This window comes from Amphiura filiformis, unplaced genomic scaffold (assembly GCF_039555335.1).
Source record: "Amphiura filiformis unplaced genomic scaffold, Afil_fr2py scaffold_40, whole genome shotgun sequence".
Classification (NCBI taxonomy): domain Eukaryota; kingdom Metazoa; phylum Echinodermata; class Ophiuroidea; order Amphilepidida; family Amphiuridae; genus Amphiura; species Amphiura filiformis.
The window spans coordinates 674,709-689,767 of record NW_027305504.1 but is presented as its reverse complement, the minus strand read 5'-3'; the positions used below and the strand labels follow the sequence as shown (position 1 = coordinate 689,767).

At 37.9% G+C, this 15,059-nt stretch overlaps 1 protein-coding gene across 1 annotated transcript in view; it reads left to right on the top strand.

The window, feature by feature from the left end:
- Positions 1-15,059, top strand: part of LOC140144112 (uncharacterized) — a 223,134-nt gene that overhangs the window by 175,006 nt on the left and 33,069 nt on the right. Inside the window, exons 6-9 of the mRNA XM_072165948.1 lie at positions 2,178-2,335; positions 3,613-4,610; positions 4,645-5,214; positions 5,688-5,962. Of these exons, the coding sequence (XP_072022049.1) occupies positions 2,178-2,335; positions 3,613-4,610; positions 4,645-5,214; positions 5,688-5,962 (2,001 nt within the window). The remainder of the gene's footprint in view (positions 1-2,177; positions 2,336-3,612; positions 4,611-4,644; positions 5,215-5,687; positions 5,963-15,059) is intronic.

Genomic DNA, 15,059 nt, shown 5'->3' with positions numbered 1-15,059 from the left:
CTTTTGCTTATTTCGTGAGAGGAAAGAAAATTTTTCTGGGGTAATTGCGCATACAATGTAGAGCATATTTTTGCTATCATCGATACAATGAGAATATTTCAGTACAAGTCGATGAATTTATAATTCCTTGCTTTAGGTGATATGCATAAAGAGGAAACGGGTTTAAGTGTTGTAGTTGTACTTCGTCTAAATTAGCATAGTTGCCAATGGGAATGCAGCTAAGTTATATTGAAAATTATTTTATTTTACACAATTCCAAATTTACTATTTTAACTGAAAATAAATCTAGAATTTACCATTACTATTTAATTAAACTTCAAAAAGATTTGATGTTAATTGGTAATATAAAAGTGATTTTTGACGTTACAAATGTGATGTCTTTCAAAAAGTTACTTTGAAATTAATGAAAAGTGAAATTCAAACACCAGAGCTAATTTGACTTGAAAAGTGTTACTTGAAGAGCCGATAACAATGATTTAAACACTGCAGCATCATGTAATGACATGAGTGATTATTTTTAGATTGTACAGATATGTCTTTCATGATGCTATCATATGGAGGCCCATAAATTGTAAACATGATGTTGTCATCGTGTTCAGTACATGCAGGTATTTTTAGTTACGGACGTTATGCTGACAAAAGCGGGAGAAAATTATCAAAATATTATTCTGGATGCATAAGTGAAATGTAAGATTGATGAAATGATGGCAGATGGGTGTCTGATAATGTCGGAATGATTACCCTTATTTGGAATACTTGGTTTCTAGTTGTTTATGTACACTGTGAAGGATCACCTTGGTTCAAATAGATGAGAACTCCCCTCTTCTGATCAGGCCCAGTGATGTGGATTGCTAACACTAACATGGATGATATTTGTCACGGCTTTGGAAGGTACTACTTCTAATTTACATAGAAGGTGCAAGTCACTTGGGTGCAATTCAGTGATTTGTTTGTGGAACTAAAATTGTCTCTGAACATGGATGTGAAAGACCTTGAGGTTGTCATTTCTGCAGTGTTGTTCACTGTAAGCCGCTCTTGAATTAAGCTGCTAGTCTGTGCTTCTACTAGCCTACTTTGTAGCCCCTTTTTGATTAACAATTTCCCCAGCTACGCCCTTCCACAAAATACAACATATGCCCAGTGACGGTCACAGTCTTTGGATGGGATTGGTTCTCATTCTTTATTAAAGCAATTTCATTGTGAGATGAGTTGATATCAAAATATGGATGTCAAAAGGGGACTATGAAGTAGACTATGAAGTAGACTAACTCTGCAATATATGTACAATACGCGGATTTAGGGTTTCTCTACCGAAGTCAATTTGTGCCAAATTCCTTCCCACAATGCAATATGCTTATTGCATAACAAAAAATATTGATTAACCTCCGAACTGCATCTATTGTTATGCAAAACGCTTATTGCATTGTGGGAAGGAATTTCGGCACAACTTGATTTCCGGTAGAGAAACCCTAAATCCGCGTATACAGAATTTCCACTTTCTGATGAGGTATTCTGCTTTATCTGTAGTACTCTTGGTTTTTCTTCAAAGTTTACCTGCCGATTGATGAGCAGCACTGAACAAAATATACCACCAAAGTATACTTCTGGATTTACTTCTGGAATATACTATGTTACATCACTGCTTGTAGAATGTTCATGGTGGTACTTCCAAGTTAACCTGTTGGTTGTAGAGTAATAGTATATTTGTGGAATTTCCATTTCTATTTTATTAAAATCTTCAAATCACAGCACATAGACTGAAGTATCTTCTGGTACTCCACTGTGTGTAGAGTACAAATACATGTGGTACTTCCAAGTTTACTTGCTGGTTGAATAGCAGCCCAAAGTATACCACCAAAGTACTGCTGGAGTATTATTATGGATGTACATCACTGCTTGTAGTGTACACATGGCTGTACTTTCAAGTGTACCTAGTGGTAACCCTATAGTAATGGTTACTACTCATTAACAAACTTGTTGTGTATACAGAATCATAGGAGGGGTACTCAGGATGTAGCTCCGTTGTTGTGTGTCTCTTTTATAGAAATAGTAGCTGGACAATTATTATACTTGAACTTCCAATGAATGGAGAAATTATATGATTTGTTTGCGACCACAAATAGGAAAGTAACGCTTTTTAACATATCAATATTTTTCTTCATTTTGTTCTTCTACAGAGACATAGACATAAACAGCAACATAGGCATCATCACCATCATCACCACCACAGGCGGCGTGAGCCTGGAGAGCGTGATGGCGCTGCAACCTTGGAGCGCATGGAGACTACCGAGGTGTCAACGCCAAGGACGAGAAAACGAATGGAACATATGGATAGGTACGCAATGATCAGTAGAGCAGTAGAGCAAAGTTTTAGAACAGGGGTGGATCCAAGGGGCTGGCTGAAGAGGTTGTAACCTGTTCATATGTGACAGTGTGTGATTTTGACCTCCTATTTGTACACAATTTTCAGACTCAAACCGGGGAACCTCCCTTGGGTTCCCCCCAAAATGGCCAATAGCTTTGTATTCGCTCTTCTGAAAAATGTTCATGAGTCGTCCCCTTTATAAACCTGAATCCAACCCTGGTTTAGAATACCTGAAACTTACTTGTTTCAAAATTCCTGCAAATTGTGCTCTTCCATTTGAAATATGAACCCCCTGAGGAAGATAGTACTGCCATTATTTTGGACCATATTAAGGAAATAACACAATTTTTCCAATGTTTTTGGATGAAAACTGTGGAATTTGGAGTGACTTAAGCTGTTGAATTTTGTATTAAATTATGGTCTGTTTTTCAAATACTGAATTTAAGGTGAAAATATGGGGATTGGATACTGTCATTGATGTGCATGAATATGAACACAGTGAATAAAATGCCACATTGGAACAATGGCACAAGAATATCGCTGGTAGAAGTACACCCTAGAATAGTACATTATGGGTGATTGGGTAAAAGATCTATAGGTCAGGCTGAGGGTTTCTTGTGATGATCCAGTTACAGGTGACGTGTGGTGGTAGAGTCCTGGTGGAAGGGAATGTGGTTGATGATTGGTATTGGTATACGGGGTGATGGTACTGCCAACGTAGGTGGTGTTTTGTGGTTGAGACAAGAGGATATTAGAAATAACAACATACAGGATGAAGGTTATACTGGATCAAGTTTAAATCATAATACATACATCCAATTTACTTATGTGAGCTTTTGACACAAGGACTCTGGATTAAGGTTGGGTTGGGTGCTATTCGTCATATTACATTACAAAAACATTTTTTTCAAATTATACCTACTAAAATATGTGATATTTAAGAGAAAGAGAAATACACCATGTATCTGTGAACAGATCTGTACTAACTTAGAAATATTGGGTGACATTATATGTAAAACATGCTGTGGGTAACTTTTCACAAAGACAAACATTTAATGTACATTAACCTATCCTGCTATGTTATGATTTAAAAAAAACCATTTATAACTTAATCCAAAATTACATGAAATCAAACTCCAGGAACAGTGGAGTTCAATTAAATGGAGATGAACTTCATATTGATTCAACAAATTTGAAGTGCAAGACCACTGATAACATTTATATATTTATTATGTCATATTTTGCAGGCAAGTTGTTAATGCATCACCAATAGAGTTAGTGCATAACCAGCCTCATTCAGCCTCCATGCACTCCATCACGCAAGGATCACCACGTACCAAGCGATCAAACCGCTATACGCCTGAATCCATACAGCGCCAGCATGCCAGTTATGAGTACCAGCAGAGAAGAATGCGGTCAGACAGTGCTCCCGTTGATCCATCGCAAATGGTGTACGATCCGCACAGACGGCGATCTTCCATGGAAAGCCCGCAGTTTGGGATGGAAAGAGTTCACCAGCATGGAGAGATGAAGAAAGAACTGTCAACGAGTAGTCTACAACATGCATCAGGGCCGCGCTATGTCATGGAGCGGTCCGATAGTGCTGCTTCTCACAGCTCACAGTCGGAAGGTTACGGGTATGGCGGAGCCAGTCCGTTACAATTCATGTATGCTCAACCAGCAGGCTATATGCATAAACATTATCATGAACGTTCTGATAGCCAGTTATCAGGGTCTAGTCAGCACTCACATGGGGACCAACAACCTGATGTGTTGCCTGCAAATAGACCCGTCCATGACGACCCTAGGAAACAGGCGATGCCGTCGCCTCGTGTTAAAAAGAAAAGTAAAATGCCTAAAATGGGAATTAATGCAGCTATGCATCACCGTCACATGCAAGCTGGCCAACCAGTTCAATCTAGCAGCCCGCCTGTTAGTATACCACAGTCACAGTCGGGCGAAAGGTTTCACCAATTTTTCCCTCAAGGTGCCCATCCTCCGCCGCCTTCGTCGGTGTCATCGCATAGCATGGACTTTCACTCTGCGGTGCCTGCTGCAATTTCAGCAGTTGCACAACATAGTGTTCATTATCATGTACATCCGGCTGGATATGATCCTAATAACATTCCATCTGAACATATATATGAAATCCTATCCCCCGATTCCCCAACAAGTCAAGACGAGTCCTTCTCTGGCTCGCCCTCGCATCACAGCGATAGTCCACAGGTGGAAGGTAATCATCGAGGTAATAAAAGCGGAACGCACGGCTGTGCACAAGCATTCTGACAGCCAGTTGTCGCATGAGGCCTCGCAAGCATCGCAGCACTCGCTATCGTCGCAACACTCGGATTCCTCGCTACGGCCAAACACTTCTGATTCACAGCGGTCCCAATCATCAGACGACATGCAATTACACGGAAACCTTTCTAGGTCTGCCGACCAGCTCTTGCCCTTTGAAAAGAAACAAACTGATATACGAGTGGCCAAACACCGGCAGTTAGACGATGCTCAAATATTTAATGTAACTCAAGAGGATGTGATTAAAGACATCAGTAAGAAGCAGCGTAAATTTGACGGACCCGCGTTGTATGAGAATTTAGACTTTATGGCCAAGAAGAAACGAGAACAAGAACAGTGGAAAAAACTTAGAGACTTAGACGACAAAGATAAAGAAATTTCTGGTAGTCCGATCATTCCACAGCGGCATAGACGACCTAGATCAGGTTCACCGAGGTCAGGCTCGCCGACTTGGAGGGCACGCATGGTGAATGGAGAGAAAGATGAAGAGAAAAGTTTGGGAGATAAGAAGAGCTCAGAGGAACAATTGGATAAAAGCTTTGATTCAGATGGTAAGCAAGCAATAACCTTTGACCTGTATCGTTGCCCTTAGAACAGGTGTCATATATTTGTGCATGTACTTATACATACAAGATTCTTGTTGATCTGATAGTTAACAATTGGAAATTATGATGCAAATATTCGCATCCTTAAAATTGCTTTTGATTTAGGAGAGATTAAACAGGAGAGATTTATACCTTTCAGTTTCGGCCTTTTGCCTGTAAATATTGGAGGTACCCATGCATAACAAGTCAATATGGCAGCTAAACCGTTTCTATTGCGAATTTGGACCCCTTTAATCTAATCTACTTCATTGCTAGAAACATATATCTGCTTTGATAAGGGGAACAACAGTGTAGAAATTAAATAAAGCAAATGATGTGAAGGAAGTCTGGTCATGAAACAAAAACTAATAATGGTTACTGATTATTATTTTAAGAGTGTGGTGAATCATTATGTATCTGACATCATTTTATATTCTTAGATATAGGTACTGATGGCACATCTCAGAACCCATCATTGTATGAAAGCAGTACTACGGACACGCCTGGCTCGCCTCCTGAAATCCACCACACCCAATCGGTAGACACAATCCCTATGGAAACCATGCATGCATCGCTACGACGACCCAACAAGAAGGACACCAACGGCACGGGAACAATACCACCGCCACTAGAACGCAGCACATCGGTTCAAGATCAGCGCCCAAGTTCCATGGTAATTTCAACTAGTAACTCCCCTACTGAAGAAGAATGGAAGGTGCGTGTGACCCCTGACCCTGTCACTCGTTAAGTTGCGTTTCCATATGCCTTAAACTAGTTTCATGATAGTCTGGCAAGATGGGCATAAAATTGTTGCTTTGTGCACATATTCCATATAGAAACACTAAAGTGGAACATTCCACACTGCAAAGGGTGGAACATTCTACCCTGCAGATGGTGGAACATTCCACCCTGCAGAGGGTACTCAATCTTGAGTGGTTCCAAATCTGATAGTGTTTTCATAGGGATAATGTGGATCAGAGCATCCCATAATGCTGGACTAGGTTGCTAGTTGTGGCCAAGGCCAATATAGTTGATTCCATTATTACAGAGAGGGGAGATCATAACCAGTTTTTGATGCCAAACTTTGCCTAACCCAAAGTTTTATTTTGTTGATCTTGAGTTATATATGCCAATGCATGGAGAATGTTTGAATGCAAAAATGCTATGCATGGATTTGAACCAGTTACCTTTTCTTTGATTTTGAGATAAACCCCCCTTTTTCTGTCTCTCACTCTCTGGGTTTGGAACCTGGCCTGATGCGATCCAGAAGCCACAAATTAAGACACTAGTTGAAGGCTTGCCCGCCATGTGCACGCTTCATCACCGTGCCTGGCATGTCGTCCACATACCATGGCTTTATGTTCGCATTCTGAATAGCTCAAAGCTCAACTAGGTTTTAGTTTTGTGGATACTTTTGCCCGTTCTGTTTAATTGTACATGGTACAGTTCAAAAGCAAGACATTGTTAATCATGTGAAATGACTCACTCCCAATAGTTTCTGTTTCTTTCAATGTTGTTACAAAATAATAAAACTGAATTGATAATATGATGCGACGTCAAAGATATTGAGGATATCAATTCAGTCAAAAACTGCTGCCACTGCTGAATAAAAATTTTGGTTTATTCTGAAAATCAGTATTTAACTTCTTAGAATTTCAAGTTGGCAGGTTCACAATTGTTAAACAGTAATAGTTCACATTGATCAATGGTTATGAAAACACATCTGTCAAATTGTTCCATTGCAGCATTTAATTACGCAATTTGTTAATTTTCTCAAAATTCATATAATACATTTGCAAAATTATTAATTACATGCTAAGACTAACCATAACCTATATTTGCTTTGTTGCATTAATGCCAAATTTTGTCTTCGGATGTCACATTTCACATTTTATTATTTTGATTTTCACAATTTTACATGTTTCGTAACTGTACAAGTCCAACAATTTTACTCAGTTTTTATGGTGATTTAATTTTGTGTGACTTTTGAACAGAAGGGTGGTATTTTGGTCTTCTATTGGTTTGATTTTTGAAACTTTAGAACAATTTTGTTTAGTTCTCATGTATTCTGTGACGTCATGAATATTCACATATCTCATGAATATGCAATGATCTCATGAATATGCAATGACCTCATGAATATCCAATGACCTCATGAATATTCAATGTCCTTGCTAATGAATATTCATGTCTCATTAAATTTTACTTTGTTCAGGCATGCTTTTTTTGAACTGTTCATGTCTTCCTTTACCAATTTAAGTTCTGTGATCATGTTGAGTCGCCATGTCCGAGCAACACAATAGTATGGCCACAGTCCGCAGTAATCAAAATGAACTCTTATTGGAGTTGATTTTAAACTGTATTCTTTTATTTCACTCTCCTGGTCCTGTTTCATTGGGCTATTCTAGCTGTAATCCATATACCCCCTATGAAAGACATTACCTTAATCTTGAACACAAGGAGTGTGAATTTCAAATGGGGATACCTGAATAGGTGAATCCATTTGAAATCTACACACACCTGTGTGGGAGATTAAGGTCATGTCTTCAATATGTGGTTTATAGATTTCAACTGGAATAGTGCCATTTATACCTTTCATTTTGCTTTCCATTCTTCTTTTATAAACCATTGTGTTGAACAGTTTTAGTTTTAAGTTCACATATATTGAGCTATTGCAGTTGAAATCCCTGCACTCCCCATGGAAGACATGACCTTAATCTCCCACACAAGTGTGTAGATTTCAAATGGATTCAGCCATTCGGGTAACTACATTTGAAATTCACACTCCCTGTGTGGACGCTTAAGGTCATGTCTTGATAGGGGTGTATGGATTTCAACTGGAATAACTCATTTGATAAGAGATAGCTTCAAAACTTGGCTGCTGGTTGACCACAGGCATCCTGGCAGAACAATTTCTGCCAGGATGTTTGCTGTCCACTTGCGGTTTAGTTTTGAGTCTATCCCTAATCAAGTTTTAAGTTTTTTGTGTTCTGTATATAAATTTTTATTTTTGTATATACCATTCAGTTTGATTTATTTTCAATTTTTTTTGACCAATTTATTTAGAGGTGATTATACTTTGAAGTGAAGTGCTTTAACCTTCAAACACATTAAAGATAATGTCAAAACAATTCAGTCAAAAAAAACATGGGGTGAATAGAATAAAAAACATATTTCAAGCTCATTTAGTTTTGTCATATATACATCAGTAATGGATACTTTTGAAAATAAGTATAGGTTGCAGATGACTGTAGAGGGTTGCAACTTTGGAACGGAATGCCACCATGGAACACTTTGTAGACAGATGTTCTTTTCACATTTTACTTAGCCAGGTGGCCTAGTGGTGCCTCAGTAATGTGGGTGCGGGGCTTGAATACCCTTCAGCCCCCAATAATTCCAGATGAAGTAAAAAACCTGATCAGATACTGGAAAAATGCCAGTTTTTAACCTATTTTTGGCCAAATGTTTTGACTCCAAGAGGGACTCTCTGGCACCTTCAAACAGGTCATCAACTAAATTAGTAATCTTAATTAGAAAGCATAAAAGAAGAATAAAAAATGGTGACCATGTCAGGATTGGAACATATATTAACCAAAAATTGGCATGTGAAAAGAGTAGTGGGGATAACAATCTATATAATAATAGGCATCGTCTATCTGTCTATCTGTCTATCTGTCTGTGTATCTGTGTGTCTGTGTGTCTGTCCGCCTATTTTCTCGGAGACTAGGGGTCGCACGTTCCTCAAACTTGGTGGGTGGGTGCAGCTTGACCCCATACAGAACAAGTTTGTATTGGTTAGTGGGTCAAGGTCACCCGAGGTCATCCAGGGGTCAAATTAGTAAAAACTGTTTTTCTCGGAGACTGGGGGTCGCACGTTCCTCAAACTTGACGGGTGGGTGCGTCTTGAGCCGGGACAGAACAAGTTTGTATTGGTTAGTGGGTCAAGGTCACCAGAGGTCATCTAGGGGTCAAATTAGTAAAAACTGTCATATGGGCATGCAACTTGGTGGGTAGGTGCATCTTGACCTAAGACGGACCAAGTTTGTATTGGTTAGTGGTCAAGGTCACCCAGGGGTCATCTGAGGTCAAATTAGTAACAACTGTTTTCCGCCTATTTTCTCGGAGACTAGGGGACGCACGTTCCTCAAACTTGGTGGGTGGGTGCATCTGGACCTCAGACAGAACAACTCTGTTTCGGTAAGTGGGCCAAGGTCATCCAGGGGTCATATGAGGTCAAATTAGTAAAAACTGTCGTATGGGCATGAAACTTGGTGGGTAGTCAACTTTTAGAGTCAAATTTTTGGACGGTCATTTTGGGGTCATCCGGGGTCACCCAGGGGTCATCTGAGGTCAAAATAGTAACAAATGTCGTATGGCCATGAAACTTGGTGGGTACAGTCAACTTTTAGAGTCAAATTTTTTGACGGTAATTTTGGGGTCATCCAAGGTCAAATTACTAAAAACTGTCATATGGGCATGAAACGTGGTGGGTACAGTCAACATTTAGAGCCAAATTTTGGAAGGTCATTTTGAGATCACAAGGGGTCATCTGCGGTCAAATTAGTAAAAACTGTCCTATGGGCATAACACTTGGTGGGTAAAGTCACCATCAGCCAGGTAATCGCGACAGCCGAGAACCGCCAAATACGGGTAACCGCCTAGTTTGTATATAATACTAAAAGGGGACAAGCAATTATTTGCATTTTGATCAAATGATTGCACTTCTCAATCAAGTCCAGTATACACACCTCAAACCCACACATTTATTTTTGTAATATCGTTACTTTTACAACCCATCACACACGTGTTTTGTTTAATTTTATGTTGGTTTGTGTTTTATTATTATTATTATAATTTTGCGTTCACTTTCCTTGGTGTGTTGTTTGTGATTTTTGCTCTAAAGCAGCAGAGCACGTTGGCCGAAACCCACGATATTGATATTGACACAGACCCACCGAGTGAACTTGATTTGCAAGCTGAGCTTGAAACAATACTAGAAAATGAGATGGTAACTATTGTGTTAATTAATTAATTAATTACCCCACTCATTATAACACACTCACTTCAAAATCATAACGAGTTTTATTTTTGTAATTATGTGATATTAATCAAAACTCACACAGTGATTGTTTATTTTTGCTATCATAAAAAGAGTCTCCAGTTTTCCTGAAATGGCTTATTTTAGTCTACTCTAATTTTCTCTTATTTAGAGTAGTCTAGCTTTGGGCAGTTTTATTGGTACTGTATTTGTTTTCTAAAAGATAGCTACCTGGGCCTGGGACCTCCCAGACTTCTCTGGGAAATCACCATTTTGGATTTTGATGCATGGGTATGGGTACCAAAATTGTTTAAAGATTTGAAAGGATAGTAGGAAAACTTTGGCTAGATTTCAGGTCAAAATTGTGCAGAATAAAAGTAAGGGGCGTCAAGTGATGGCTTTAAAACCTCCCTTGATAGAACTGATGATTGGGTATGGTTTCATCTGCCAGGGTGCTGTGGGTTGACTGGCCATTTGGGTTTGAAGCTGTCTCTAATGTGACCCTTCAAACTTGTTTTCCCAGATGTTTTGGCAAATGCTACATAATTATATAGAATACTTCATCTATCCCCCGAGAATATGAAATTTGCATTTGACTCACCTGAAACTAAATATTCCATTGATAAGTAAACTTTGCCTCACATGATAAATCCATTAGAGACATTTCAAATTCCAAGAAATATTCTTGCAAACTGCCTTTTGTCTTTGGCATGTTAGTGCAGGAAGGCCCCATCTGTAAAAGTTGCCAGGAGACATATCTTTAGAAGTATACAATATAGATGTGTACAATATAGAGCACAGAACTTGTCTAATGTCTATAGGGCAGCTATTGCAGATAGATAGGGCCTTCTCGCCCTAGTCCGTCAAATACTAGGGCATTTTTCAACTTTCAAGAAGAAATATCCTTTCAAACTGCCTTAGAACTTAAGATAGAGTGTCTTGGGATTTTCGTAGGGAAATTGGAGATTCTTTTATCGCAACTCTTGGCTTTGGGTTTCAAATCACTATCACCTGTTTCTTTAACCATCCATTTTCGTAACAAAAATTAAAATCTTAATCATTCACTATAATTTTGCAACCGGTGACTTAATCTCATACTTTTTTTCGCTCTTTTGAATTTGAGTTACTAACATCGTTTTCAACTCTGGGATCTGTGGAACTTTTCTTGCATTATGTTACTTTTTCCACCTGTTTCATTATCGCAAAAAATTCACCTTGCTGCATGCTTGTAAGCAGCCACAAAAATTGCAGCTATAAAGCTTACAGGTGCATAAAGTGTGGAATTATGTCTGGTGCCAATTGCTACCAAAATGCTGGAGAGATTTATACTTGTTTAATTGAGTTGTTCAATTAAAATCACTAGGATTGTAGGTTTGATTGTCAAATATGAAAGGTTACGTACATGGTAACATTTATGGAATACCTAATACGAAAATTTGCTCTTCAGGTTGTCTCATTCAGTATTGTTGGAATCTTTTACACACAAAAATCAATACCAAGCAACTGTAAAAGTGGATATTTTTGCACGATTATTTTTTCATGTTTTTGCCAATTTTGAATCGTTAAATTTTAAATTCATGATTCTAAGCTTTCTTATATTGACCTATATGCAAAAGGAATATATTTGCATGTTGCTATTTTTGCGGTAGCTGATTGGAACATGTTAAGAGCAAAAATAAATGTTGCAAAATTATTTCCGATTTAAAGTATGTTAAGAAAATTTGCTACCTTCCAATGCATGCTAAGGAGACTATTTAGATATGTTACCATGTATGAAAATGTCAATTTACCAATGTGAGCAAATGCACCTGCTACATGTAATGGGCTATTCTATTTGAAATCTACACTCCCTGTGGACGGTGTTACCTCACTTCCAGTTGAACATGAACAATATGGTCAATGTATATGGGAAGTTTTGGCAGTTTGCAACTAACAAACTGCTATCTGCCACATTGGAAAAGAAAACCAGTGCTATGTTATCAGAATTTCTTGTATAATATGAGAATTGATGAAACTCAAAGATAGGATATAGGCCTAAATTATAATATTAAAAGGTAAATTACAAAAGTCAGCTCATTACGGCAGTAGTCACCAGATGTAAATTCACCACAATTGCCGCAAAATCCATATTGGCTGTTTTTGCTGCTGCTTCTTTTTTCCATCTATCTCATCTGCATCATTGCTGCTTTACATCCACCTAACCACCACCTTTGTCAGTATTTTTATTTTGATCGTTTTGTTTTGATCTCACTTTTTGTGTTTTCACCTTCCATTTTTAGTTCTGTAGGTCCTTAAATAATAAGGGGGATATTGGCATACTAACATAGGTTGTAGGAATTATTGAATTATTATTAATTTGTAGTTTTATATGTTAGTTTCAGGAATGTTGGGTATGAAGGGTCAGCTCAAAATATTATAGGTTGTCATGCATAATCGCAACTATTATCAGAAAAAAATACCGTATTTTTTAGAATTATAAATTATTTTTGGCTGTGGAATTAATAGATGACTTATAGTATATTGAAGCAAGCCCTGATTTGCGCCCATAGCTTGACTCTTCTCGTAAAACACATCATTTAACACATTCAAATCTAATTGACTCGAATAAATCTTGTGATTTTTTTTACCTGAAAATTCATCAATTGACAACCAAGGTAGATAATTGTCAACCTGACGGATGACAAAGGCCAGCTTCTTCACACATCAAGGAAAGAAAGTTTCAGGGAAAAAATAATAAGATTTTAAAACAGTGAACTAGATTTCAATGTGTTGTTCACTTCTGCAAAGATTGAAAGATTGGGCTATTCCATTTAAATTCCACACTACCCCTGTAGAAGATTTTGGAAATATCTTCCACAGGGGAGTATGAATTTCAAACGGAATGAACATAATTATTAGGCAGCTCCAATTGAATTTCATACACCCTCTGAGAAAGATTCAACCTGAATCTTCCACAGAGGGAGGGTGAGTTTCAAATGGAGCTGCTAATTATGTGTTCACTCCATTTGAAATGCATACTCCACCTGTGGAAGATATTTCCAAAATCTTCCACGGGGGAGTGTGGATTTTAAATAATATAGTCCATTCAGCTGCCTAGACTTTGTCTTGAAGAAGAATGGTGTGCTGTATAGAATATCAAGAGTTGAGTGGGTAATGTATGAGACTATGCAACCATTATAACGAGTAAGAAAATATTATATACATTTCAATATTCCAACTGTTAAAGTGGTATTTACATTGAATGATTTTTGTTTTGTTAAGCATCAGATTTTTGTTGACATATTCAAATTTCTTCTCTATTTTTTAAAGTACTCATCATTACCATTTTGTAAATATGCAAAATCATGAAGTTTCTGATTCTATTACTGCATCACCAACATCATTGTAAATATCACTTGAATTCATGTTTATTACATTTGCAGCTTTATATATATTTATACGTGTTTGTTACATAATTATTATGGAGTGCTGGTGCAAAGGTAAGTTGTAAACCACACTACTGCATGATATGCAGACAAAACATAAACACACATCATACAACATTTAATTCTGAATAATTCTTGATCATATAATCATATATAATAATATTTTTGTGTATGGTTATAAGATTTTAAGTTGCTCTTCAAATGTTTATAGGAATAGTTTAGGAGGTACCTGTTGTCAATACATGGATCCTGTATGTCTACTGGCAGTCAGTTTGGACCGAAATTACGTCCCACAAGGTAATGAACACCTTAGATGTCGTCATTTGATGTCACAACAACTTGCAATGCGCAGTAACAATGTTCGCTAAACGCAATGTGCAGTAATGATGTACGCTAAATGATGTGCGCATCAGCGCAGATCAGCGTGATGTCAAACAGGTGTACTCGCAAAGGCTTATGGGATATACCGAAAAGGTCAATAGATACAGCTAGGAGGTTCATCCATCTTCTTTGTTATGCATATTGTATTGTGGGAAGGAATTTCGGTGCAAATTGACTTCCAAAGGATAAACCCTTGATCCACATATTGATGATACCAAAATTAGGTAGGCTCATAATATGTTGCAACAGTTCATATCAGGAGGAATCCTAGTACGGGAAATGGAACATCCTAAAATGGGATGATCAACACATTGATGTATAGGAAATATTTACTTTGTTGCTACTATCGTGTTACGGTTTACGCCCTGGCACATCAAGTTCCTGGCAAGATTTAGAGCTGGAAAACTTTTGGTAGGAGCTTACAAATTATGTTATATTGGTCTATGATAGCAAGTCCTAATGTAGAGTCTTAATTTTATTGATAAAATGAAAAATGTCTGTTACCATGATAGCAAAAGCTTACAACACGGTTGAGTTCAGGATTCCAGTAAAGGCTGATTGCATGCCCTTTACCAAATGAACGGTAGTTTTTGAATGGAGCTGTTCTTGAGTTGTCTTTCTACTTGTTCATCAAGTAACACCTGGTGATTAATTTTATATGGATGACATTTTGACTGGAAAGGTTCCTAGGCTGGTCTGAACCGTGTGGGCTGCCATGAGAAGTTAAGGCATTAAGTGTGGTATAAACCCCAGGCAGGCATGGTTTACTATAACCATGATTTGATAGCCCCATTGGGCAATAATTGAAGATTTTAGCCACAATTTTGAACCATTTTAGGTTTGCAACATCATATACCAGAGTTTTAGTAGATCCATGTCCCATAGAATCCAATGGTTACAATGAAAATTTGATTTGACCCTAAATTACAGATGTTCACTGTACCAGCACATGCCATATTGCATGCTGT